The sequence below is a fragment of the Phycodurus eques genome, chromosome 3 (genome assembly GCF_024500275.1).
Source record: "Phycodurus eques isolate BA_2022a chromosome 3, UOR_Pequ_1.1, whole genome shotgun sequence".
In the NCBI taxonomy this organism is placed as follows: domain Eukaryota; kingdom Metazoa; phylum Chordata; class Actinopteri; order Syngnathiformes; family Syngnathidae; genus Phycodurus; species Phycodurus eques.
In genome coordinates this window covers 6111666-6133598 of record NC_084527.1, presented here as the reverse complement: position 1 = coordinate 6133598, position 21933 = coordinate 6111666, and the positions used below count along the sequence as shown (strand labels likewise).

Genomic DNA, 21933 nt, shown 5'->3' with positions numbered 1-21933 from the left:
TTCATTGCCTTTTTAAATGATAAATGTCTTGATACTTAAGTATTTCTGTTTGTTTTGGTGTACCACAACAGTTTCTCCATAATGTTCGATCCATCGGACTTTTGCTTTTTCCCCTCATCTTGACCCACAGTGAATCTAATTTGCGGTCCTTTGTCAGTTCTAATGTTATAATGTTATATGTCCCACAATATAATCCCCACTGGTGAACACATTGCTTTGGTTGATAGGGGTATAGTCCACAAAAACATTCTTAACATTATTTGACGTAACAGACGACATGACTACAATAAAGACCCGCCGAGCAATCGACACCTGTCCCGGAGTATCTGGTTTATGTAATAATTAAACTTTTATTTTACAATCGACCTGATGGGTGATGAATATTATAGTGCCCTGCATGATTACATGATATGAAATCACATTACATTGTTTGCATTGTATTACAATGCTTGGGAAACACAGTTCAGCGACGTAGTCACTGTTTGTGTGCCCTGAACACGTCTGTGTGCTGGGCAACAAAAACATATAAAGGAGAATAGACACAATAGTACTATACTCTATGTTCTCACCAAAGATGATAATGGGTATAATGAATCTAATTAATATGGAGGCGAATATGTTCCGCTAAAAGAAACAGAAACACAATACATGGCGGTAACAATTTTTTTTTTTTTAATATTGTAAAGTACAAAATTCCTGCTGTGCATCAAGGACCAAGTTCTATTGAAGGCATTTTGATTCTAAAAGCTACATAAGCAAAACATTTCATAAAAAAAAAAAAAAAAAAAACAGCAGCAGCAGTGATATGTGCACAACCGTATAGAATAAAAAAATATGAAAGTACTTATTTACATATTAATATGTATGCAACGCTATTTAGAGTAAACATGTAAAAGTGCCAGCTAAATAACAATGCATCAGGTTCAAGAAAAAGGATCCATATTAAGGCTGAAGATGGTTAGTATTTGTCCATTAATTCTAAATGTTCAAAGACTGCAGCTCCTCCATTATACTGTATATCAAACAGCCAATATTTGAGTTCCTCCAGTTACTAACATGGAACACAATGCTGCAAGAAAGAAGCAAAGCAAGCATTTGTATCACTTGAATTGAAACTACCTGATGAAGCACAGATCAAGCACAAGTGCATTGAAAGTTTTGGCAGTGCAAATATATTGTTAAAAGTGGAATACATTCAAAATAATGGCAAAACATACCCTTGAGGCAGTGACGAAGCAATGTTTGTTCAATACTAACTTTGCATAGTTTGTAACTTTAACCCAGTAGAAAAGGTGATCAGACTGGGTGAAGAGCGTGGAGGTCAAAAGGCACTCCCAATCCAAGAGCGAGATCACAGTACTGTAAAATCAAAAGTATTGCATCTTCATATAAGGTACTTTTGAAATGTTAGTCTAAATAATGCGGATGTAAAGGGATGTCACAAAGGACTATGGGAAACAGCAGGGTGAGGTCCGAGGAGGCTCTTAGGCAGAGGCTCAGCTGCAAGAGACACAAAACAGGAAGTGATCAAAAGACTGCATTCGAGACGAAATGAAGTTGCTCCATTTGGTAGTTCTTACCTCGATCTCGTATTCAACCCGCAGGAGGCTGCAGTTGGAGATGGTGAGTGACGATTCAGCGGGAATGGTGAGCATCATCTCAGTGTGTGCGTCTGAGGTGTGAGCGCTGATGGGCAGCCCGGTCACAGAGTCCAGGTTTTTCACTAATAAGCGTCTTTGGACCCTTTTAGGCATGTTGTATTGCTGCTTCTGCATCAGCTTGGCCTTGGGAGTCACTGTACGAGATGAAGCGTTGCTGAAGTAACAAATGATCTTGATCGTTTCACCTGTAGGAAGTGCGAAAACATTAATTCACCATGTAGAAATTTCAGACAAGAGAATGCAGGGGCTGAGTGCGGAAACATTTTTACCTCGCATGAAGCCTTTCTTTTCCACGCTGGCCGTCATTTCGATGGAACCTGAGGCACAACTCAGGGAGCACACGCTCATGCTGTTGGAGCCTGAGAGGGGAGCCTGGAAAAAAAGCACCGCTGAGTATTAAGAGGCTCAAATATATGCCACAAAGTAAGTATAACAAAGAAAAGTGATGATGTTAAACTCATGTTCAAATTTTGGAATTTTCTTCTGGACTAACTGACTGCCAATTAGGTTCAGTTTCGCATTAATGTACGGTGTTCCGATGTCCACTGTAATGGACATGTAATATCTTAAAAATCAAAACTTTTTTTTTTTTCCCCCAAACAAAAAGTTTTCAGTATTCTAATTACCTCACAAAGATTGTGGAGTTTTAAAAAAATGGTGATTGGATAATATATATTTTTTCCTGGTAGTCAGGAGCGGAGACCAAACTGATTGCTGTTTTTTTTTTTTTTTTCTCTTTCTTCCCATTAATTGATTATGATTCTCCAATGCCGAACATTAACTCTGGTCTTAATAAGCCAAGTCCATATTGTGAATCTGCAAGTAGTTGAGACTAACCATGTGAACTTACTGACCATTAGCTCTGGCTGGTTGGAATCGACGTGGTGCACAAAGTTCAACTCCGTCACAAAATCCTTTGACATATGCCACGGCCTGTCAATGCCCACTGTTAGCTTGTAGCATGTTTGTCCATGACGCCCGCGGAAACTGGATGGGAAGTCTCTGTATCGATGAACATTAAGTAGTGACATGAAAACAAGACCAATAACTTTTATGCGACAAAATAATTTCCTAGGAACCCATTCTATTTAGAAAAAGACATCATTTTTATATCCACCCACCTGCCACCTATATTAGGCACTGGTACACTTGATCAACTGCTTATGGTGCACTTGAGATTCACGCTGTGGATATCGCTGGTGTTGGGTTGAATCCCTCTGTCTCCAAAATCAGCACTTTTCAGGACACCCCAAAAAAAAAAAAAAAAAAAAAAAAAAAAGGCATGTTTGCTGAGCCAAGCCTTTTTCAAAACTTTACATCAGTCAATAATTAGGGAAAAAAAATAACATCCCCATTTTGGGGACTGGCCAATAGTATCGATTTGTGAAAAAAATATGAAATTGACCAAATCTGGACAGAAGAGGTTTTGGCCTGACGCCAGCGATATGCAGTGGACAAATCTGCAGAAACTGAATTCTATCATGTCAGAGGACACACATCTACAATAGATTACAGTACAAGACTGTATTTGATTCACTAATTGGAATATATTTTCAAAACAGCAATTAATCAAATGTCAGTTGAATTATAGTGGCAGGTGAGTGCATCCTGCATAACATGAGTATCATTTATTTTTGGAGTCACACAGGAGTAGGTAGCGCACAAACGATCACAACATGCTGTCGCACAACAGTGACACACAAGAGGCTCTTACACACCCTTGCGGGATCTGACATGTATATTGATACACATGCCTGCCAGGAGGAAGTTGGGCGGGGCCCCCAACCGCTGCAAAGGGAAAGGAGTATTATGACACAATATTCACTCACTATACAATTTTTATTATTATAATTTTTTTTTTTGTCAATTGTGCAAAAAGATGCAGAGTCCTCTAGCAGTTTGAATGACTAATATAGAAATAGTCCGGTGCAATGGCCATTGTGCAAAGGGCGCCGAGACTTCAAGGAGAGGATGCAGTTTAAAGTATTCTCTGCAAATTTACTAATAATCTGTTTGGTTGACACTGTATGTTAGCTACCAATTGATGTTTTCATACTATGAGATGTTTGATTAAATTATGATTTTGGTTATCACACCCTAAAAAGGTGCAAACGGTGCTGGGGAGTAACTAATTACATGCAAGAAAATTGTCATTTAATTATAACATTTATGTAATTGTAAACCATTACATTACTAGGAGAAAATGTGTAATCAAATTACAGTTGCTTTGGGACATTTCCATGATTACAATTTCAGTTCAATCTGAAAATAAGCCACAAAAGCTCTTTTCTTCTTCTTCATATCACTTCCTTCTTCTAAAGCCGAGGCTTGTAATTGGCTCTCTGCGGTCATGTGCCATTTTTGCTCAAAACATGACATAATTTTCCAAATATGACCTTGAAGCACCACCTTGTAGTGCAATATATTATTTTGCCTGAGAATTCAAAAAGGTAAGACTCATAGTTACACTTTTGAACAAATAAATGAACATCAATTTTTGAACAGACTCATCTTTATAATTTTGGATTTCTTCTTCTGGAACTTTCACTTTTTGGTTTGTCTATATTGTCTAACTCACCCGTGTCAAACTCAAGGCCCAGGGGGCGAAATGTGGCCTGACACATCATTTTATGTGGCCTGCGAAAGCAAATCATCTGCATCTACTTCTTCTTTTTTTTGTGTGTGTGTGTGCTAAATTCTGTTTCAAAATCGCAAATTGTCTTCACTTTTAATAACGTTAAGTAATTGCGAGCATTTTTTTTCTGTTACCAAACCACATTTTAAAATTAAATTGAACAATAGTTGAACAACTTGAACAAATTGTTTTCCTTGACCTCGTTTTTCAAAACCAATTATCCAACATTTTTTTTTTCTGTATATACTGTATGTAATAATACGAAGAGGGCGGAAAGGGTGCAAACCTCCTTCTTGCAAAATCATGCTTTTGAGATGAAAGAAGTCCATTTTGGCGTGGTACGTTCTTTTATGTTTGCCTCCTCCTGAGGACCAGTGGACGTCTACCTTTCCCGTCAGACACATCGTGATTGATCTAATCTTTGTCGCCTTGGAGAGCTCGAAGGAAATCTGTCCCGTCACCAGGTCTCCGCTGGAAAAAGTGTTCTTTTCGTTCAAAGCGTTGAAATTAATGCGGAAGTCCTTTATGGTTTTGTCGAACATCGTTGAACGCCGTTTTGAAAAAGTTACAATTATGGAAGCAATCAGCCGCTTCTTGTCTGATTCCGTGTCATTTGTTGACGCTTTCTTTCTTGAGAAAATCAAACAAACAAAAAAAAAAAAAAACCGAAGGAAAACAAATTGATTACTCCACCACAACCCCGCCCAACAAGTTGCGCCTAATGCGCAGGCGCAAGGCGCAGATCAGAGTGGGCGGGGCTGAGTGAATGACGACATCTTCACTCACGTGACCTGCTGTTTTACTCAAAGAGTGAAATCTGAACGGAGAGTTGATATAATCACGGTAAAACTTGACTTATTCTGTTGTGGCAGCAGGTGGATGCAGAGATTTATTGTACAAGTCCTGCTATCTAATGGAAAAGCATTATTCTACCAGACATATTGCTGGCACAGATAGATAAAGAAAGATGTATATGGAATTAATTTTGTGACAAATAAAGTGAAATGTCCAACGGCACCCCTGATGATCTCTCACGGCATACGTTTATTAAGCAGAACCCTAACTGGGAACCGCAAGCAAGAGTCCAATAAACGGTACATCTTTAGCCGCTAGATGGCGCTGTATACTTGATTATAATATATATATAATGATTATATATGTCTTTGACTTTATATCAGCCTCAGTATGGACTTGACCTTTTAATATGAAATGAATACATTATTGAGTGTGTATTCCTACGCTCTACCAGGTTCCATTTAAAAAAAAAAAAAAAAAAAAAAAAAGCACAATTGTGGCATTCCCAAACACAATTTTTGAAGCAAGCGTTTATAAAAAGAAGATGAATTATTTCATCTTCATTTCATTTATTGTATTTTATAGGTTTATGCCGCACAACAAGGAGATAAAATGTGTATTGCAACCCATTAAAACAAGACAAATACCCCTTACCACTTTCTCTTGACCTTTGCCAGTAATAGGCAAATACCAAATGTGATGGCTTTGGCAGTCGAACTCAAGTACGTTGATTGGAAAAGAAATGTTTTTCCATTTTTTTGTTTTTAATTCACTGATCTCTGCTTGAGTTACGATAGGCAGTAAAAAAAAAAAAAAAAAAAAAAAAAAGAAGAAAAAAAAAAAAGAAAAATCAATCCACTATAGTGTTTGCAACACTCAGAGGCAAAGTTTGCAAAATCTCCATCTGTTTAGAATTTCTTTAGTGCCTATTATGCTTAAATGCAACATTCCTTATTTGGAGTGTTCGCAGTGGAAAGAAGTTGGAATGAGTCCCGTTATTTGCGCCTGGCTCACAGTTGAAAATTCTGGGTTTGAATCTGTGTCCATAGGTGATCATGTGTTTGTCTGTCTATATGTGATGGATTAGCGAGCCGCCCATTGCGCAGTCCGCTTCGCACCCAAAGTCAGCAGCGAAAGCCTCAGCTCACCTCTGACCCCGAATAAGCAGAAGAAAAGGCATGCGTGGATGAATTTTGGAAACGTGGTGAAGAGGCTTGTGTGGGAGAGTCGTAGGCCTGCTGCTATTTTACAAAATGCTTTTTACCCAGCAGTTGAGTGGATTTTTCAGTGCGGCAGATCTAAATCCTCAGTGAAGTAAAATAACCACGAGAATTAGCTCCGTTATTGATCTGTAGTTTCTACACACCGTCTCTCCCCTCCAGTTAATCCACAGGGTCAGTTCTAATGACATTGAGAGGCTCCGCCGCCAGTCGACTTTGCCGCCATTTGCAATTTAGATGCAGGGAAGGGAGACGATGTATGAGGGAGAAAATGTGCAGGGAAAGTCAAGTAGAAGGGAAACAAGAAACGTGTTTTGGGTTAAACAGAAACCTTAAATCAAAATCATGATGCTTTGGTTGTCACCTGATGAAGTTGTCACTGTTTGCCGAGGCAGTCTTTCTTTACGCTCGGTGAAGTTGACAAGCGTAAAACTGAGAGGAAAGAGTTAACGTTCCGATTTGAGCGGTTTTGCTGCTTTTTTTTTTTTTTTTTGCACCTACCAAAAGAATTCTTGTGGCAAAACAGGAAGCCGCAGAGGGAACAGTGGCCAGCCCTAATCTTGTGCAGATCCTCTGATAGCTTTCTCCACCACAAACAATGCTCGTCAGGGTAGAGGTGGCTCCGAATGGTGCTGAAAGACGTGACAACCGGGCACAAATGAGCTCTTTTTCAGCTCAGGACTGATTAACTCTCAGTGTGTCGTCATGTGATACCAGGGAAGGATAAAGTATGGTCAGACGTGCACGCCAAAATTGCCTTTTTTTTTCTTAGAGGTGCAGCTTGTATCATTCCAAATCACAGTAACAAAAATGTTGTGTTAGTGATTTTACCTTTGCCTACTGCATCCACATCCAATCAGGCTCCTGTGTGTATATTCAGAAAAAAACAACAACTATTTTGTATGTGCTGGCAACATAGAACAGCAACCATCCATTCCTAACACTAATGAGTGAAACAAGATGAAAACAAATCTTTATGGGATGTCCTGAAAGTTACCTCAGAATGAAGTCAGAGAGAAATAATTCAGTTTGCCAGAAAGACTGTCATTATGTTTTAAAAAAACAAAACAAAAAACAAGTATTTATTTTGAGCCAAAAAAGATTGTCTTTATTTTAATAAAAGCTTTATTCTTAAACGTTATTGTTAAAAAATGCACTTCCAATAAAGTATTAGCAAAAAACGCTTGTCATTTTTATGTTGGAGGGGTGTTTCTCACTCTAACTAATAAAGTTACTTGTAATCTAAAAAAAACTCCTCAGTGACACCTGATGGTGGTAAGCTAAAGTACCTGTGTAACCACAGCTTCCCTGGGGCACTCTGACGAAAGCGTGGCTGCCATTCTGTGCCTACGGCCTCTCCGACCACCACTAAACATCCAAACAAATTTATAGTAGGCAATATGGGTTAAGTATCTTGCCAAAGGACACAACGACAGGAGGAAACATGAATCGGCGGCCTTCTGGTTGCAGGGCATACACTTATCTTCTGCGCCACGCTGCCCATGAGTAGGCTACCAAGTCCATCCATCCATCCATTTTCTGAGCCGCTTCTCCTCACTAGGGTCGCGGGCGTGCCGGAGCCTATCCCAGCTGTCATCGGGCAGGAGGCGGGGTACACCCTGAACTGGTTGCCAGCCAATCACAGGGAACATAGAAACAAACAACCATTCGCACTCACAGTCATGCCTACGGGCAATTTAGAGTCTCCATTTAATGCATGTTTTTGGGATGTGGGAGGAAACCGGAGTGCCCGGAGAAAACCCACGCAGGCACGGGGAGAACATGCAAACTCCACACAGGCGGGGCCGGGGATTGAACCCCGCACTTCAGAACTGTGAGGCTGACGCTCTAACCAGTCGCCCACCGTGCCGCCAGGCTACCAAGTAATCAGTTTAAGTAACTAAGTTACTTTTTCATGGTAACCGGCAACACCGGTCAAGGCTACATAGATCCACTTTTTGAATACACATCACAAACGACTGTTTAGCTTTAGTTGGGTACTTATTGTACCTTATGTTGAGCAACTAGACAGTACAGGGTGATCAGCTGTTAACTTCCACCTGCGCTAATAGCAATATGGACTGCTTAAATGCTTACCACCCTTTCCATCACTCTATCAGATCCTTGCCATTGTGCATGGTGTTGTACGGGTTACGAGAAGAGGTTTTGTGGTCTGCAGATATTGAATCAGCAGAGCATTGGCAAATTTTACGGACTATTATGTCAGAAATTGGAGTATAGATTGAATCGGTTTCTGTCTCTCACAGTACATCCATCCATCCATTTTCATCTGCTTATCCGAGGTCGGGTCGCGTTGGCAGTAGCTTTAGCAGGGAAGCCTAGACTTCCCTCTCCCCAGCCACTTCCTCAAGCTCTTCCGAGGGGATCCCGAGCCTTTCCCAGGCAAGTCGAGAGACGTAGTCTGTCTTGCGTGTCCTGGGGCGTGTCCTGGGGCCGGGGGGAGATGCCGGTGGGACACCTCACCATCCGAATCAGATGCCCCAGCCACCTCATATGGCTCCTCTCAATGTGGAGGAGCAGCGGCTCTACTCTGACCTCCTCCCGGATGACCGCGCTTCCCACCCTATCTCTAAGGGAGAGCCCAGACACCCTGCAGAGGAAACTCATTTCGGCCGGTTGTATCCGGGATCGCGTTCTTTCGGTCACGACCCACAGCTCGTGACCATAGGTGAGGGTAGGAACGTATATCGATGGGTAAATAGAGAACTTCTCCTTTCGGCTTAGCTCCTTCTTTACCACAACGGACCGATACAAAGTCCACATTACTGCAGACATTGCACAGATCCGCCTGTCGATCTCCTGTTCCATTCTTCCCTCATTCGTGAACAAGATCCCAAGATATTTGAACTCCTCCACTTGGGGCAGGATCTCAACCCGACCTGGAAAAGGCACTCCAACCTTTTCCGAGTGAGGACCATGGTCTCAGATTTGGAGGTGCTGATTCTCATCCCAGTTGCTTCACACTCGGCTGATAAGTTGGGGATCATGGCCTGATGAAGCCAACAGCAAAAAGCAGAGATGCAATCCTGAGGCCACCAAACTGGACCCCCTCTATGCCTCGGCTGTGCCTAGAAATTCTGTCTGTAAAAGTTATGAACAGAATCGTGACAAAGGGCAGCCCTGGCGGAGTCCAACCCTCACCGGAAACAATTCTGACTTACTGCCGGCAATGCAGACCAAACTATCCGAAGCACCCCCCCATAGGACTCCCCGAGTGACACGGTCGAATGCCTTCTCCAAGTCCACAAAACACATGTAGACTGGTTGGCCGAAGTCCCATGCACCCTCGAGGAACCTGCCGAGGGTGAAGAGCTGGTCCACTGTTCCACGGCCAGGACGAATACCACACTGCTCCTCCTGAATCTGAGATTCGACTTCCCAACGGACCCTCCTCTCCAGCACCCCAGAATAGACCTTATCAGGGAGGGGAGGAGTGTGATCCCCTGTAGTTGGAACACACCCTCCGTCCCCCCTTCTTAAAAAGGGGGACCACCACCCCAGTCTGCCAATCCAGAGGCACTGTCCCCGATGTCCATGCGATGTTGCAGAGGCGTGTCAATCAGGACAGCCATACAACATCCAGAGCCTTTAGGAACTCCGGACGAAACTCATCCACTACCGGGGCCTTGCCACCGAGGAGCTTTTTAACCACCTCAGTGACCTTCCTCATGGGAAGGCGTGTCGGTGGAATTGAAGAGGTCTTTGAAGTATTCTCCCCACCGACTCACAACGTCCTGAGTCGAGGTCAGCAGCGACCCATCTCCAGTATACATATTGTTGCTTCCGTCTCCTGAGACGCCAGCTGGTGGACCAGAATTTCCTCAAATCTGTCCGGAAGTCATTCTCCATGGCCTCACCGAACTCCTCCCACGTCCGGGTTTTTGCCTCAGCAACCACCAAAGCTGCATTGTGCTTGGTCAGCCGGTACCCATCAGCTGCCTCAGGAGTCCACAGGCCAAAAAGGCCTGATAGGACTCCTTCTTCAGTTTGACGGCATCCCTCACCGCTGGTGTCCACCAATGGGTTTGGGGATTTCCGCCACGACAGGCACCGACCATTTTACGGCCAAAGCCTGGGTCGGCGGCCTCGGCAATAGAGGCGCGGAACATGGTAAACTTGGACGCAATGTCCCCAGCCCTCCCCCGAGACGTGGATGAAGTTCTGCCGCAGGTGGGAGTTGAAACTCCTTCTGACAGGGGATTCTGTCAGACGTTCCCAGCAGACCCTCGCAATACGTTTGGGCCTGCCAGGCTTCCCACACCAGCGGAGCCAACTCACCACCAGGTGGTGATCAGTTGGCAGCGCTAGCTCTCTCTTCACCCGAGTGTCCAAGACATGCGGTCGCAAGTCCGATGACACGACCACAAAGTCGATCATCGAACTGCGACCTAGGGTGTCCTGGTGCCAAGTGCACGTTTGGACACCCTTATGCTTGAACATGATGTTCGTTATTGACAATCCGTGGTGAGCACAGAAGTCCAATAAGAGAAGACCGCTCAGGTTCTGATTGGGGAGGCCTTTCCTTCCAATCACGCCCTTCCAGGTCTCACTGTCATTGCCCATGTCAGCATTGAAGTCCCCCAGAAGAACAATGTAGTCCCCAGCGGGAGCGCTCTCCAGCACCCCCTCTAAGGATTCCAAAAAGGGTGGGTACTCTGAACTGCTGTTTGGTGCATAGGCACAACCAACAGTCAGGACCCGTCCCCCCACCCAAAGGCGGAGGGAGGCTACCCTCTCATCCACCGGGGTGAACCCCAATGTACAGGCGCCGAACCGGGGGGCAATAAGTATACCCACACCACTCCAGAGTGGAAAAGAATCCAACCCCTCTCAAGAGGACTGGTACAGAGCACAAGCTGTGTGTACACGCTAGTCCGACATTATCTCGTCGGAACTTCTCGACCTCACACACCAGCTCGGGCTCCTTCCCTGCCAGAGAGGTGACGTTACACGTCCCTAGAGCCAGTTTCTGTAGTTGGGGATCGGATCGCCAAGGTCCCCGCCTTCAGCCACCGCCCACCTCGCACTGCACCCGACCCCAATGGGCCCTCCCACAGGTGGTGAGCCCATGGGAAGGGGGACCCACGTTACCCTTTCGGGCCCCATGGGTGCAGGCCCGGCCACCAGGCGCTCGCCTTCGAGCCTCTCCTCCTGGCCCTGGCTCCAGAGGTGGGCCCCGTTGACCCGCGCGTGGGAAAAGGAAACCTAAATCCATTCATTTTATTCGTCACAGGGTTTTTTGGAGCCATGCTTTGTCTGGTCTCTTACCTATGACCTGTTTGGCATGGGTGACCCTACCAGGGGCATAAAGCCCCAGACAACTTAGCTCCTAGGATCATTGGGACACACAAACCCCTCCACCACGATAAGGTGACAGCTCAAGGAGTATAGTACAATCGCCACTAAACCTGGAGTTGCATGTTGAAGTACCCAATTCAGATTGAAAGCTTAAAAACCGATATTTACAGATTATGTTTACATTTGCAGCACCATTGAGGATACAACTTCTGAGACAAGACATTGTGCCCTGAAAGGCACAGTGATGTACTTCCAATGCCAAATTATTTTCGGGTGTGTGTTGAAATGTTCTGCAGCTTCTGCTCGGGAATGTTCCACTCTACTTACGGCAGCACTTCAGCTTTACCGATGCCATGTCTGCTGTGCAGGCAGTGTGTGCTCGTAGATGACACATGAGGGTGTAGTAAAAGCAACCAGACGACTATACCTGTTATTTTTCCTGTAGGGAGTATAGCAAACGTCTGGTTTAGGTGTGGTCGTCAGTCAAAGGGAGGGTGCAAATTAATTGGTACCTGGCATTTATTCGAGTGGAGGTCACTATTTGGGGAATATGAAACTTCACCTGCATCAGGGAGCAGCTCTCTCTCTCGCTCTCTCTCGCACTCTCTCTCTCTCTCTCTCTCTCGTCCCTCTCTCTCTCTCCCTCTCCCTCTCTCTCTCTCTCTTCTTCTGCTTAATAAAAATACCTGAACACAAACTACATTTTACAGTCATGTGTCAGGTTAATGTCTACAGCGCGGGTCTCAAAGAATCGGAGTGTTGTCTCATTAAAACAAAAGAACTGCTTTGTTCCAGCGTCACGCTAAATCCTCCCCTCAGCAATTACCGTTCACCTTCCAAAGACCTCAGAAAGGAACACGGCAACTCTGCTTTTTTTTTTTTTTTTTTTAAAGCAGGCAGTGGAGCATAAAAACAGTACCGCATGGCTCTACAGGCAAAGACAGAACGAACAATCCCTTTTAACTGGTTCCAGAATAAGGTTATGATTTTGTACCTTGATGGAATGTATAATGTATAATGCTAATTGTTGCCCATCATTCAAGCTCAAACTCAAAAGTAGTATTCCGTACACAATGCAGATCCTCGCATGCTAGAAAACCCCAATTTCCTCCTTCTGAACAAGTTCTCACAGACACAGTCAAGTGCATCTGAAGCTTTTGGCAGCAAAGCTCAGTTACGTAAATCTTGCTGCGCGTGTTTGCGCAACATTTATGTGCAAAAATGATTAAGCATCACAGGCTGAAATCACATCGCCACTGCTGCAGCATTGAGATGTCTGTCAAAGCTAGGTCGAATATTTGCCTTGAGCTGTTTAGCGTTTTCAAAAACAAATCTGCCAGCCGACAAGAGAGTTCCTCGAAATCAAATCCGGTTGATTTCCCATCTAAACTCGCCTTTACAACTCAGTGAGGAAAAAGACTCTGTCGCTCAAACTGTTAAATCCTTGCTCAACTCTTCTTGCATACTCTCGAGTGGAATGCAGCTTTCATTGCTCAAAGCCAAACTGAAACATTCAACCTCTGTCGTCGACCGTTCCTTTCCAAATTGAAGGGAAATACGCCTTACGGTTGCACAAAACTTTGGAGTTCAGACCTCAGAGTACCTCATAAGACTTTAATTGAGTGAACATTAAATGATCAAATCTTTCTTTTTCCTTTTTGTGGTCTCAAGAAGAACATAAGAGGAGATCAATAATATACTGCACATGCAACAGTTTGGTGAAGCGGACTCACATTCAAAGATGGACTCAAATGTCACCATAAGCATTATCGCTTGTTTTAAGTTATAAAAAATATATAGAACAGAATAGTATGCCTTTTATTGTCCCTTTGTAAACTCAGATTGAAAGCAGCTCGAACGTAGGTTTTTTGTCAAATGAAAACAGCATTTTTGTACACTAAAATTTATTTTATTCAAAATAATTTCATGCAGAAGAACATGCAATTGGTCCTGCTTTGCCATTTTGCTACTTAATCTTCTTTTAAACAGTGGTTTACTTATTTTAAACTTGTGTGACATTTAAGAATTTCACAAGACACATCTGCAACCTGACTCCTTCACATTTTGCCTTTGTCGTTTGTCATTAAAAGTAAGTTATTTCACTTATTTCACCATGCTTTTATCTCAAGTAGACTTGACTATTGTAATGGTCTTCTGCCTGGACTCCCCCAACAGAGCATTAAACAGCTGCAGCACTTTGTTCTGACCAGAACAAAGAGGTCAGTGCATATTACTCCAATTCCAAAGTCTTTACACTAGCTTCCTGTCAGCTTCAGAATAGATTTGAAAGTTCTGCTACTGGTCTATAAATCACTAAATGGTTTACTTCCTGAATACATGAAATAAATGCTGATGGAATATAAACCCAGTAGGACTCTGAGATCTACAGACTCAGGTCAAATGGTGGAGCACATAGTCCAAAGCAAACATGGTGAAGCAGCTTTGTTTTTAAATGCTTTTAATCATGTAAAGCACATTGAGTTACCTTGTGTATGAAATGCGCTGTATAAATAATTTGCTTTGCTTCACTTGAGGACAGCCAGCGTCCTCGAATGCACCTGAATGCATAGTTTTTGACCTAATATATTCCCCTGTATCAGCAGTAGTGGTTCTGCAGCCCGTAAAGTCCGACCTTAAAAAAAAAAAACAACAACGCTCCAATAAAATTATTTGTCACACTGTACTTGTATCTTACTGTCAGGATTTTCATCTGACTTTCTTTTTCCTGCTCTGTGTCCTCAACGTTTCCCAAGTCCTCTGGCTCTCTCTGTGACAATCTCAACTTGTTTCTCTCTCTCAACAACTCACTGAGCCTATGTCTGCCTCATTGTTATTTGTCTTTATGGTGCAGAAATAGGATGTAATGTCCTTTTTTCTCTTTCTTTTGAACTATAGACAAAACAAAAAGCAATGGAGAGAAATACCTAACATTTCAGCAACCCACTCTATAATATATAGAGAATATGTATTAAAATCTGTTTTTTGTCTGATGTCATGATTTCCATCATGTCAGAGCGTTGTAAAGTCACAGGCGATATTATGGGGAATGTGTATACTGGGTTCTCTCAACTGGATATAGGCCAAGTGCGTTCCGTATAGTATAAAGTGCGTCCGCTTGAGATTTGCTTAGAAAGAGGCTACCCCGTCATCTGTCACGAGCATATAGTCAGTCAGCTCTAGTTGACATCTGGGCCAATGGGAGCCTTCCAGACGAAAGAGTCTATCAGTAGAAGAGGTGCAGTTAATATGGGCACGCAACCTCTGTCCTGACCTTGATGCGGGATCATCTATCATTTAGGCTTATAGATGGAATGGGGGTGAAAGGTGTTTCCGAATGAAAGACTCTTGAACCCACATCAGAGCCTCTGGCTCCAAGCATGTACAGAGTCAGGACTGAAAGCACGACAGAAGACACAATTACTTTTCTTTTTTCAGTTTTATTTTCTTCATTTCAAATGCATGTAGCCACAATAAAGAACATTAAGGATTAAACATTATTCCCACTGCAGTTGTATATTATGTACATTTAAATGCATTTGACAGCATTCAGATTGTCCCCCCCTTCCCCTGTCCTTTATACTTTCTATTTGAATTACATATATTTTTACATTTAAATCACTTAGTGGCAAATATTTTGTTTGTGTACAATATCAAACTTTAAGTTGTGAATATGAATGACAATACTGTACATTTCAGAAGCAAAAGAGGACAAGCCAACAAATGTACAGTACAGTAGTGCCTTGAGATATCAGTCTTCTTTATCCATCCATCCATCCATCCATCCATCCATCCATTTTCTGAGCCACTTCTCCTCACAAGGGTCGCGGGCGTGCTGGAGTCTATCCCAGCTATCATCCGGCAGGAGGCGGGGTACACTCTGAACTGGTTGCCAGCCAATCGCAGGGCACATACAAACAAACAACCATTCACACTCACATTCACACCTACGGGCAATTTAGAGTCTTCAATCTAACTACCACAAATGTTTTTGGGATGTGGGAGGAAACCGGAGTGCCCGGAGAAAACACACACAGACACGAGGAGAACATGCAAACTCCACACAGGCGGGGCTGGGATTTGAACCCCGGTCCCCAGAACTGTGAGGCAGATGTGCTAACCAGTCGGCCGTTGTGTCGGCCCTTCCCCCCCCCATTCATTCATCCATCCATCCATCCATCCATTTTCTGACCGCTTCTTCTCACTAGGGTCGCGGGCGTGCTGGAGCCTATCCCAGCTGTCATCGGGCAGGAGGCGGGGTACACCCTGAACGGGTTGCCAGCCAATCGCAGGGCACATAGAAACAAACAACCATTCGCACTCACGGTCATGCCTACGGGCAATTTAGAGTCTCCAATTAATGCATGTTTTTGGGATGTGGGAGGAAACCGGAGTGCCCGGAGAAAACCCACGCAGGCACGAGGAGAACATGCAAACTCCACACAGGCGGGGCCGGGGATTATCCTCAGAACTGTGAGGCTGACGCTCTAACCAGTCGCCCACCGTGCTGCCCCCCCCCCCCCCCCCCCCCCAAATTTTTATATTTTTTCATTTTTATTTTTGGGGAGAAACCAATCCTGAAAACATTTACTGATGGTTTATCTCGGCTTATTGAAGAATTTTTGGTAGCTAAAAAAAGAAAGAAAAAAAAAAGGTAAAACTCAGACAAGCAAAACACAAAACTTTGCTTTAGAAGCAACGACGCACACACGTCCGCTGCAGGACACTGAATGACCTCTGGTTTAGGTAGATAGACTGGCCGTGGTGTCTTCTCTTATACATATCAGCACTTCGCAGTCCGTACACATGCCGCCCAGCTCAGATCGTCAGGAATCTCACAGATGGGAAACTTGCTGAGAATTAACAAAAGGTAGTGCACACATTGAATTTTTGGAAGGTTTTCTGCTCTGGCGCAAACACTACCTTATGTTTTAGGACCAGAAAGAACTGATAAAGGTATGAAAAGTGTTTTTCTGTCCATTTAAATATAGTTGAACTTACAGTAGATACGCTGTAGCCCCCACCTTTATGGCATTTGAATCCTCTGTGCAGCAGAGGTGCTTTAACTTCAGTGTTTTTGTAGTTTATATACCAATGGGCATCATAATCTGCATTATAAACATGATTTATATTTGGCGGCTATCATTGCATGTAACTTAGAAAGAACAATAAAATGATTGCACCTACATAATTATCAGACATCTGTTGAGGAAAATTGCTTGAGGTCCCTTTCGTAACAAATCATTTAACAGCTGCCTAATTACTGTAGGAATCAACATCAAGGTCCACGAGGTACAGCGTATTGTATTTTGGTACTGGAAGTTATTTGTGGGCCCTTTTAAAAAATGACTCAAATTTTTAAAATGAATTACAAGCTGTAAGGCTTATTATGGCCCTACTGTAAGGAAACATCTTAAAAGACTAATGTCTTTCTCTTGTGAGAATAAAGTTATTATATTAAATAATCATAAAAATGTTACTGCGTTATGATCTAATCCACTGTTTACTATTTAATCATGTAGTATGTAGTAACAGTTTCATGGGATTGTACAAATTACAGAGCTACACAGACAACTTTGGTTGTGTTTGTCCCATGACCAACCCGACGTGTTGAAGATTAGAAGAAGGGCGCTACAGATGGAGGCTCGATGAAGTCCTGAACTAAATCGCCAAATGGGTGGAACAGCAACAAATCAAAGCTAACAGATGATTCCAAGTCATAATCTCTGCGCGGGAAGAGGACACGGTTTGTAAGACCAGTACGGCAGCTGAGAACTCACCTTCTATCTTGCAACGCACCTCTGACTGAAAGCTGAGTGTGCACCTGCAGTAAAGACGAAGCTTTTCTTCCTAAAGGACGTGATCCTGCTATCCAGGAGCATGAAAACCATTGTAGTTGCTGAGCTTAGGATGCCTTGGGACTTGAGGTTAGCCACGTCCCACCAACTGAAAAAAGCAAAATCCTAAAACCTGATCGACGGAGCAGCTATAAAAGGGTGGCACGCAACTATTCACCTCATTGAAGTCGGCTGCTGTGGATTCCAAGCAAAATTGATGCGCTACTTCCTCCAGAGGTTCGGGCTGGAGCCCAAACAGCTGAAGAAAGCCACCGGGGATATAGCCGCTGGAGCCGAGTCTAGCTCAAGATGGCTGCGGTTGAAGAGAGCCCGCAATCGAAACCCTTCTGCTGGTGAAGCCGAGTCAGTCTTCGTTGCCCCGCTTGGGCCGGGTGTAAAGGTCAAAGGGAAAACGCCTGGTGCAGAAGGGTTTCCAAAATATGGATGCTCCAAGAAATACCATCCCAAAGGATTTGCATCACCATAGTGCAGTTCTTCCCGTTGCAGCGTGTGGAAAAGTATCTTTGGTTGTTTTTTCACCCTAGTTTTATCTTTTCAGGGTGGTCCTAATAGGTGTTGATCTTTTCAATAAATTCAAAATTGAGGCGAATGCAGTAATGATTGATCTCTGCGTTATCAACGGGATGGTTGATAATCAGTACACACCCAATATTTGGCACAACATTAAAACTCTAATGAGAGCAATTCACATTTTCACAGATTCGGGTGCTGTGGGGGGAGTTGGGGTCGGCCTGCCGTTCTCCAGAGTGCCGCCCTGTGCGGCCGCACACTTGGCGCATGCCAATTTCCGCCACTGCATCCGTGTTTGCGGGCTATACTTCCATGATGCAACGTCACACCCTCAAGCACGATGTCTGCGTAGTCGACATAGGGAGGGTGTAAAAGTTCTTATTTCCTCCAGATTTTTTAGCCAGTCATCTATGAATGGTTGGTAACTTTTTCCACCATTAAGAAAATCCGTGGTTGGGACACTTTCTTCATCAGCAGAAAGGAGGGGGAAGGAAGTGCTTAATGGAGCAGGCAGTTTCAAGACGCCCCTGCCCCTGGACCAGAGGAGTCTCATGCGTTCTACTTTGCTTTCGCTATGTGTGCTGTGTACGTGTTCGTCAGTTCATGTCCACATCAGCAAACAGCAAACAGGGCCAATCTTCGCCTGACTGTTTTACTTGTTATGCTTTTTCTCGAGTGGAGCTTGTCAGGTGACCTGAACCATGTGACCATCCCAAATAGAGAGAAGCCCAGGAAAGCCCCTCCCACTTGCTCTTTCTGGACTGGAAGCAGTAGCACGGTTGCACACCACCTCATTTTGACTCCATTGTTTTTTTTTTTTAGTTAAGTTGCAATAAACGTGGTCTATGTCAGTAATTCCCAACCATTTACGTGCCACGAGAAATCGTCAGCTTGCAGACTGTTTAACTGAATGAGTCCGAAATATATTATTTACTACAAATAATTTATCTTTGTACTTCCTGTACCAGTGATGTAGTGACAGGCTGAATAATGAAATGCTCTTCCACTCGACGGCATAAGATACAATTCACCTGTTGCCATTCACACAACAAAATAAGTACTGGCTTTGTGTTCAGTTAAACAGGCCCAGATTTCCCACTAAGTTAATTTGTGAGTAAATTGAGACGAGATCATCATTGATTCAGTTTGCTTTGTGTAATACCTCTTATGAAACGGGACGTAGCGCTTGCGCGTGTGCTACTGAATTCTATTTGCATGTGTGAATGTGATTATAGATATAGTACATGCGTGTCTGTAATGGGACAGGTGATGGCGTTTGGTGAACCATAAAAACTGTCTTCTCTCAATTGAACAACTTTGATGAGTGCTATGAAAGAGCATGCTTCACAACTGTTGCTGAATCCTTTGGAAACAATTTGACAAGGTGTATATTGTTCATGCTCCACCCATTATACGCAGATATCCATTGAGGCACTAGATTTAGTAAATTTCAACGCCGATTAATCTCTAGAAACTCTCTTGTGCGGCAACTTTAATCGGATGCTAATTAACGTCTTTGCATAAAGATGCTCTCTGTGGAAATGTACGATTACAGAGCTTCACCAGGCTCTGTAGACAAAGACTGTTGTTTACAGCATTGTCAAAACACTATATATCAAGAGGGTGAAAATAATTCTTTTGTGTGGGCTTGTATGCATGTAAGTTACTATGTAGAATTGAGTGTATGTATGACAGACGGTAGCTACTATGGAGAAAGAAAATGTTGTTATGATTTTGTTTGTCACGCACATGCAACCTGCCATAGATGAACTCAGACAGATGGCCCGGCGCTGTAAAACTGAGAGGAAGAAACTCGTGGGTGGACTGAGAGAGAGAAAGAAAGGAGACAGAAATAGGAAAATAACCAAAATCATTGGGTGCAGACCTCTGCCAAGGCTGATTCATATAGCGTTCATATAAGTAAATGAAAACCTGGCATCTCGCTGAAAGAGAGGCTAGTTTATTTTCATTTCTTTTGGATCCGAATGTAGATGAGATGCTATTAGAGCGACAAATGACACATTTAAGCATCTCAGCATGTTAAATTGGATTTTTGATCATTGAACCAACATTGAGCCAACGTTCCATCTTTTTTGCTCATCGTAAAATATAGTGATATTGTCAATCCAAAATGCAGAATTTTACATAACAAACAAGAAACGATGTACACGATTTTTAATGTACTCCAGCAGCTCGCGACCCTAGTGAGGATAAGCGGTAAAGAAAATGGATGGATGGAAATTAGGCAGGAATTTGCCCTTTGAAACATTTTTTCCCAAGTGTTAAATGAATCCATATAATGTACAACCCCAATTCCAATGAAGTTGGGACGTTGTGTTAAACATAAATAAAAACAGAATACAATGATTTGCAAATCACGTTCAACCTATATTTAATTGAATACACTACAAAGACAAGATATTTAATGTTCAAACTGATCAACTTGATTGTTTTTAGCAAATAATCAATAACTTAGAATTTTATGGCTGCAACCCGTTGCAAAAAAAGCTGGGACAGGGTCATGTTTACCACTGTGTTACATCACCTTTTCTTTCAACAACATTCAATAAATGTTTGGGAACTGAGGACACTAATTGTTGAAGCTTTGTAGGTGGAATTCTTTCCCATTCTTGCTCGATGTACAGCTTCAGCTGTTCAACAGTCCGGGGTCTCCGTTGTCGTATTTTAGGCTTCATAATGCGCCACACATTTTCAATGGGAGACAGGTCTGGACTGCAGGCAGGCCAGTCTAGTACCCGCACTCTTTTACTACGAAGCCACGCTGTTGTAACACGTGCAGAATGTGGCTTGGCATTGACTTGCTGAAATAAGCAAGGACGTCCATGAAAAAGACGTTGCTTGCATGGCAGCATATGTTTCTCCAAAACCTGTATAGACCTTTCAGCAGTAATGGTGCCTTCACAGATGTGTAAGTTACCCATGCCATTGGCACTAACACGGCCCCATACCATCACAGATGCTGGCTTTTGAACTTTGCGTCCATAACAGTCCGGATGGTTCTTTTCCTCTTTGGCCCGGAGGACACCACGTCCGAAATTTCCAAAAACAATTTGAAATGTGGACTCGTCGGACCACAGAACACTTTTCCACTTTGCATCAGTCCATCTTAGATGAGCTCGGGCCCAGAGAAGCCGGCGGCGTTTCTGGGTGTTGTTGATAATTGGCTTTTGCTTTGCATAATAGAGTTTCAAGTTGCACTTACGGATGTAGCGCCGAACTGTTCGGCTGGCCTGGGAACGCCTCGGGATCCCCCCCGGAAGAGATGGATGAAGTGGCTGGGGAGAGGGAAGTCTGGGCGTCCCTGTTAAAGCTACTGCTCCCGCGACCCGACCTCGGATAAGCGGTAGAAAATGGATGGATGGATGGATGGTTTTCTGAAGTGTTCCTGAGCCCATGTGGTGATATCCTTTACACATTGATGTCGGTTTTTGATGCGGTGCCGCCTGAGGGATCGAAGGTCACGGGCATTCAATGTTGGATTTCGGCCGTGCCGCTTACATGCAGTGATTTCTCCAGATTCTCTGAACCTTTTGATGATATTATGGACCGTAGATGATGAAATCCCTAACTTCCTTGCAATTGTACGTTGAGGAACATTGTCCTTAAACTGTTCGACTATTTTCTCACACACTTGTTCACGCAGAGGTGAACCTCGCCCCCAACCTCGCCCCATCTGAGCAATTCAGGGAAGCTCCTTTTATACCCATTTATGGCACCCACCTGTTCCCAATTAGCCCTTTCACCTGTGGGATGTTCCAAACGGGTGTTTGATGAGCATTCCTCAACTTGCTCTGTCTTTTTTACCACCTGTCCCAGCTTTTTTGGAACGTGTTGGAGCCATACAATTCTAAGTTAATGATTATTTGCTAAAAACAATCAAGTTGATCAGTTTAAACATTAAATATCTTGTCTTTGTA

The 21933-nt window shown here is 43.4% G+C and overlaps 1 protein-coding gene across 1 annotated transcript; it reads right to left on the bottom strand.

Moving 5' to 3' along the window:
* Positions 1-649: 649 nt before the first annotated feature.
* On the bottom strand, positions 650-4948 carry LOC133399846 (arrestin domain-containing protein 3-like). Its single transcript, XM_061671782.1, has 6 exons — positions 4583-4948; positions 3380-3449; positions 2516-2663; positions 1931-2033; positions 1581-1846; positions 650-1500 (listed from the first exon to the last, which is right to left on the bottom strand). The coding sequence occupies exons 1-6, from the start codon at positions 4836-4838 to the stop codon at positions 1408-1410; spliced, it is 936 nt and encodes a 311-aa protein (XP_061527766.1). The 5' UTR covers positions 4839-4948; the 3' UTR covers positions 650-1407.
* Positions 4949-21933: the final 16985 nt, after the last annotated feature.

What these genes read in the sequence shown, in the direction of transcription:
- LOC133399846 (XM_061671782.1), bottom strand. Translation starts at nt 4,838, where the DNA reads ATGTTCGACAAAACCATAAAGGACTTCCGCATTAATTTCAACGCTTTG. An exon ending in ACATGTCAGATCCCGCAAGG is followed by an intron (nt 2,664 to 3,379) that starts GTGTGTAAGAGC and finishes TCATCGATACAG; the next exon opens with AGACTTCCCATCCAGTTTCC. An exon ending in GGGTTGAATACGAGATCGAG is followed by an intron (nt 1,501 to 1,580) that starts GTAAGAACTACC and finishes TGTCTCTTGCAG; the next exon opens with CTGAGCCTCTGCCTAAGAGC.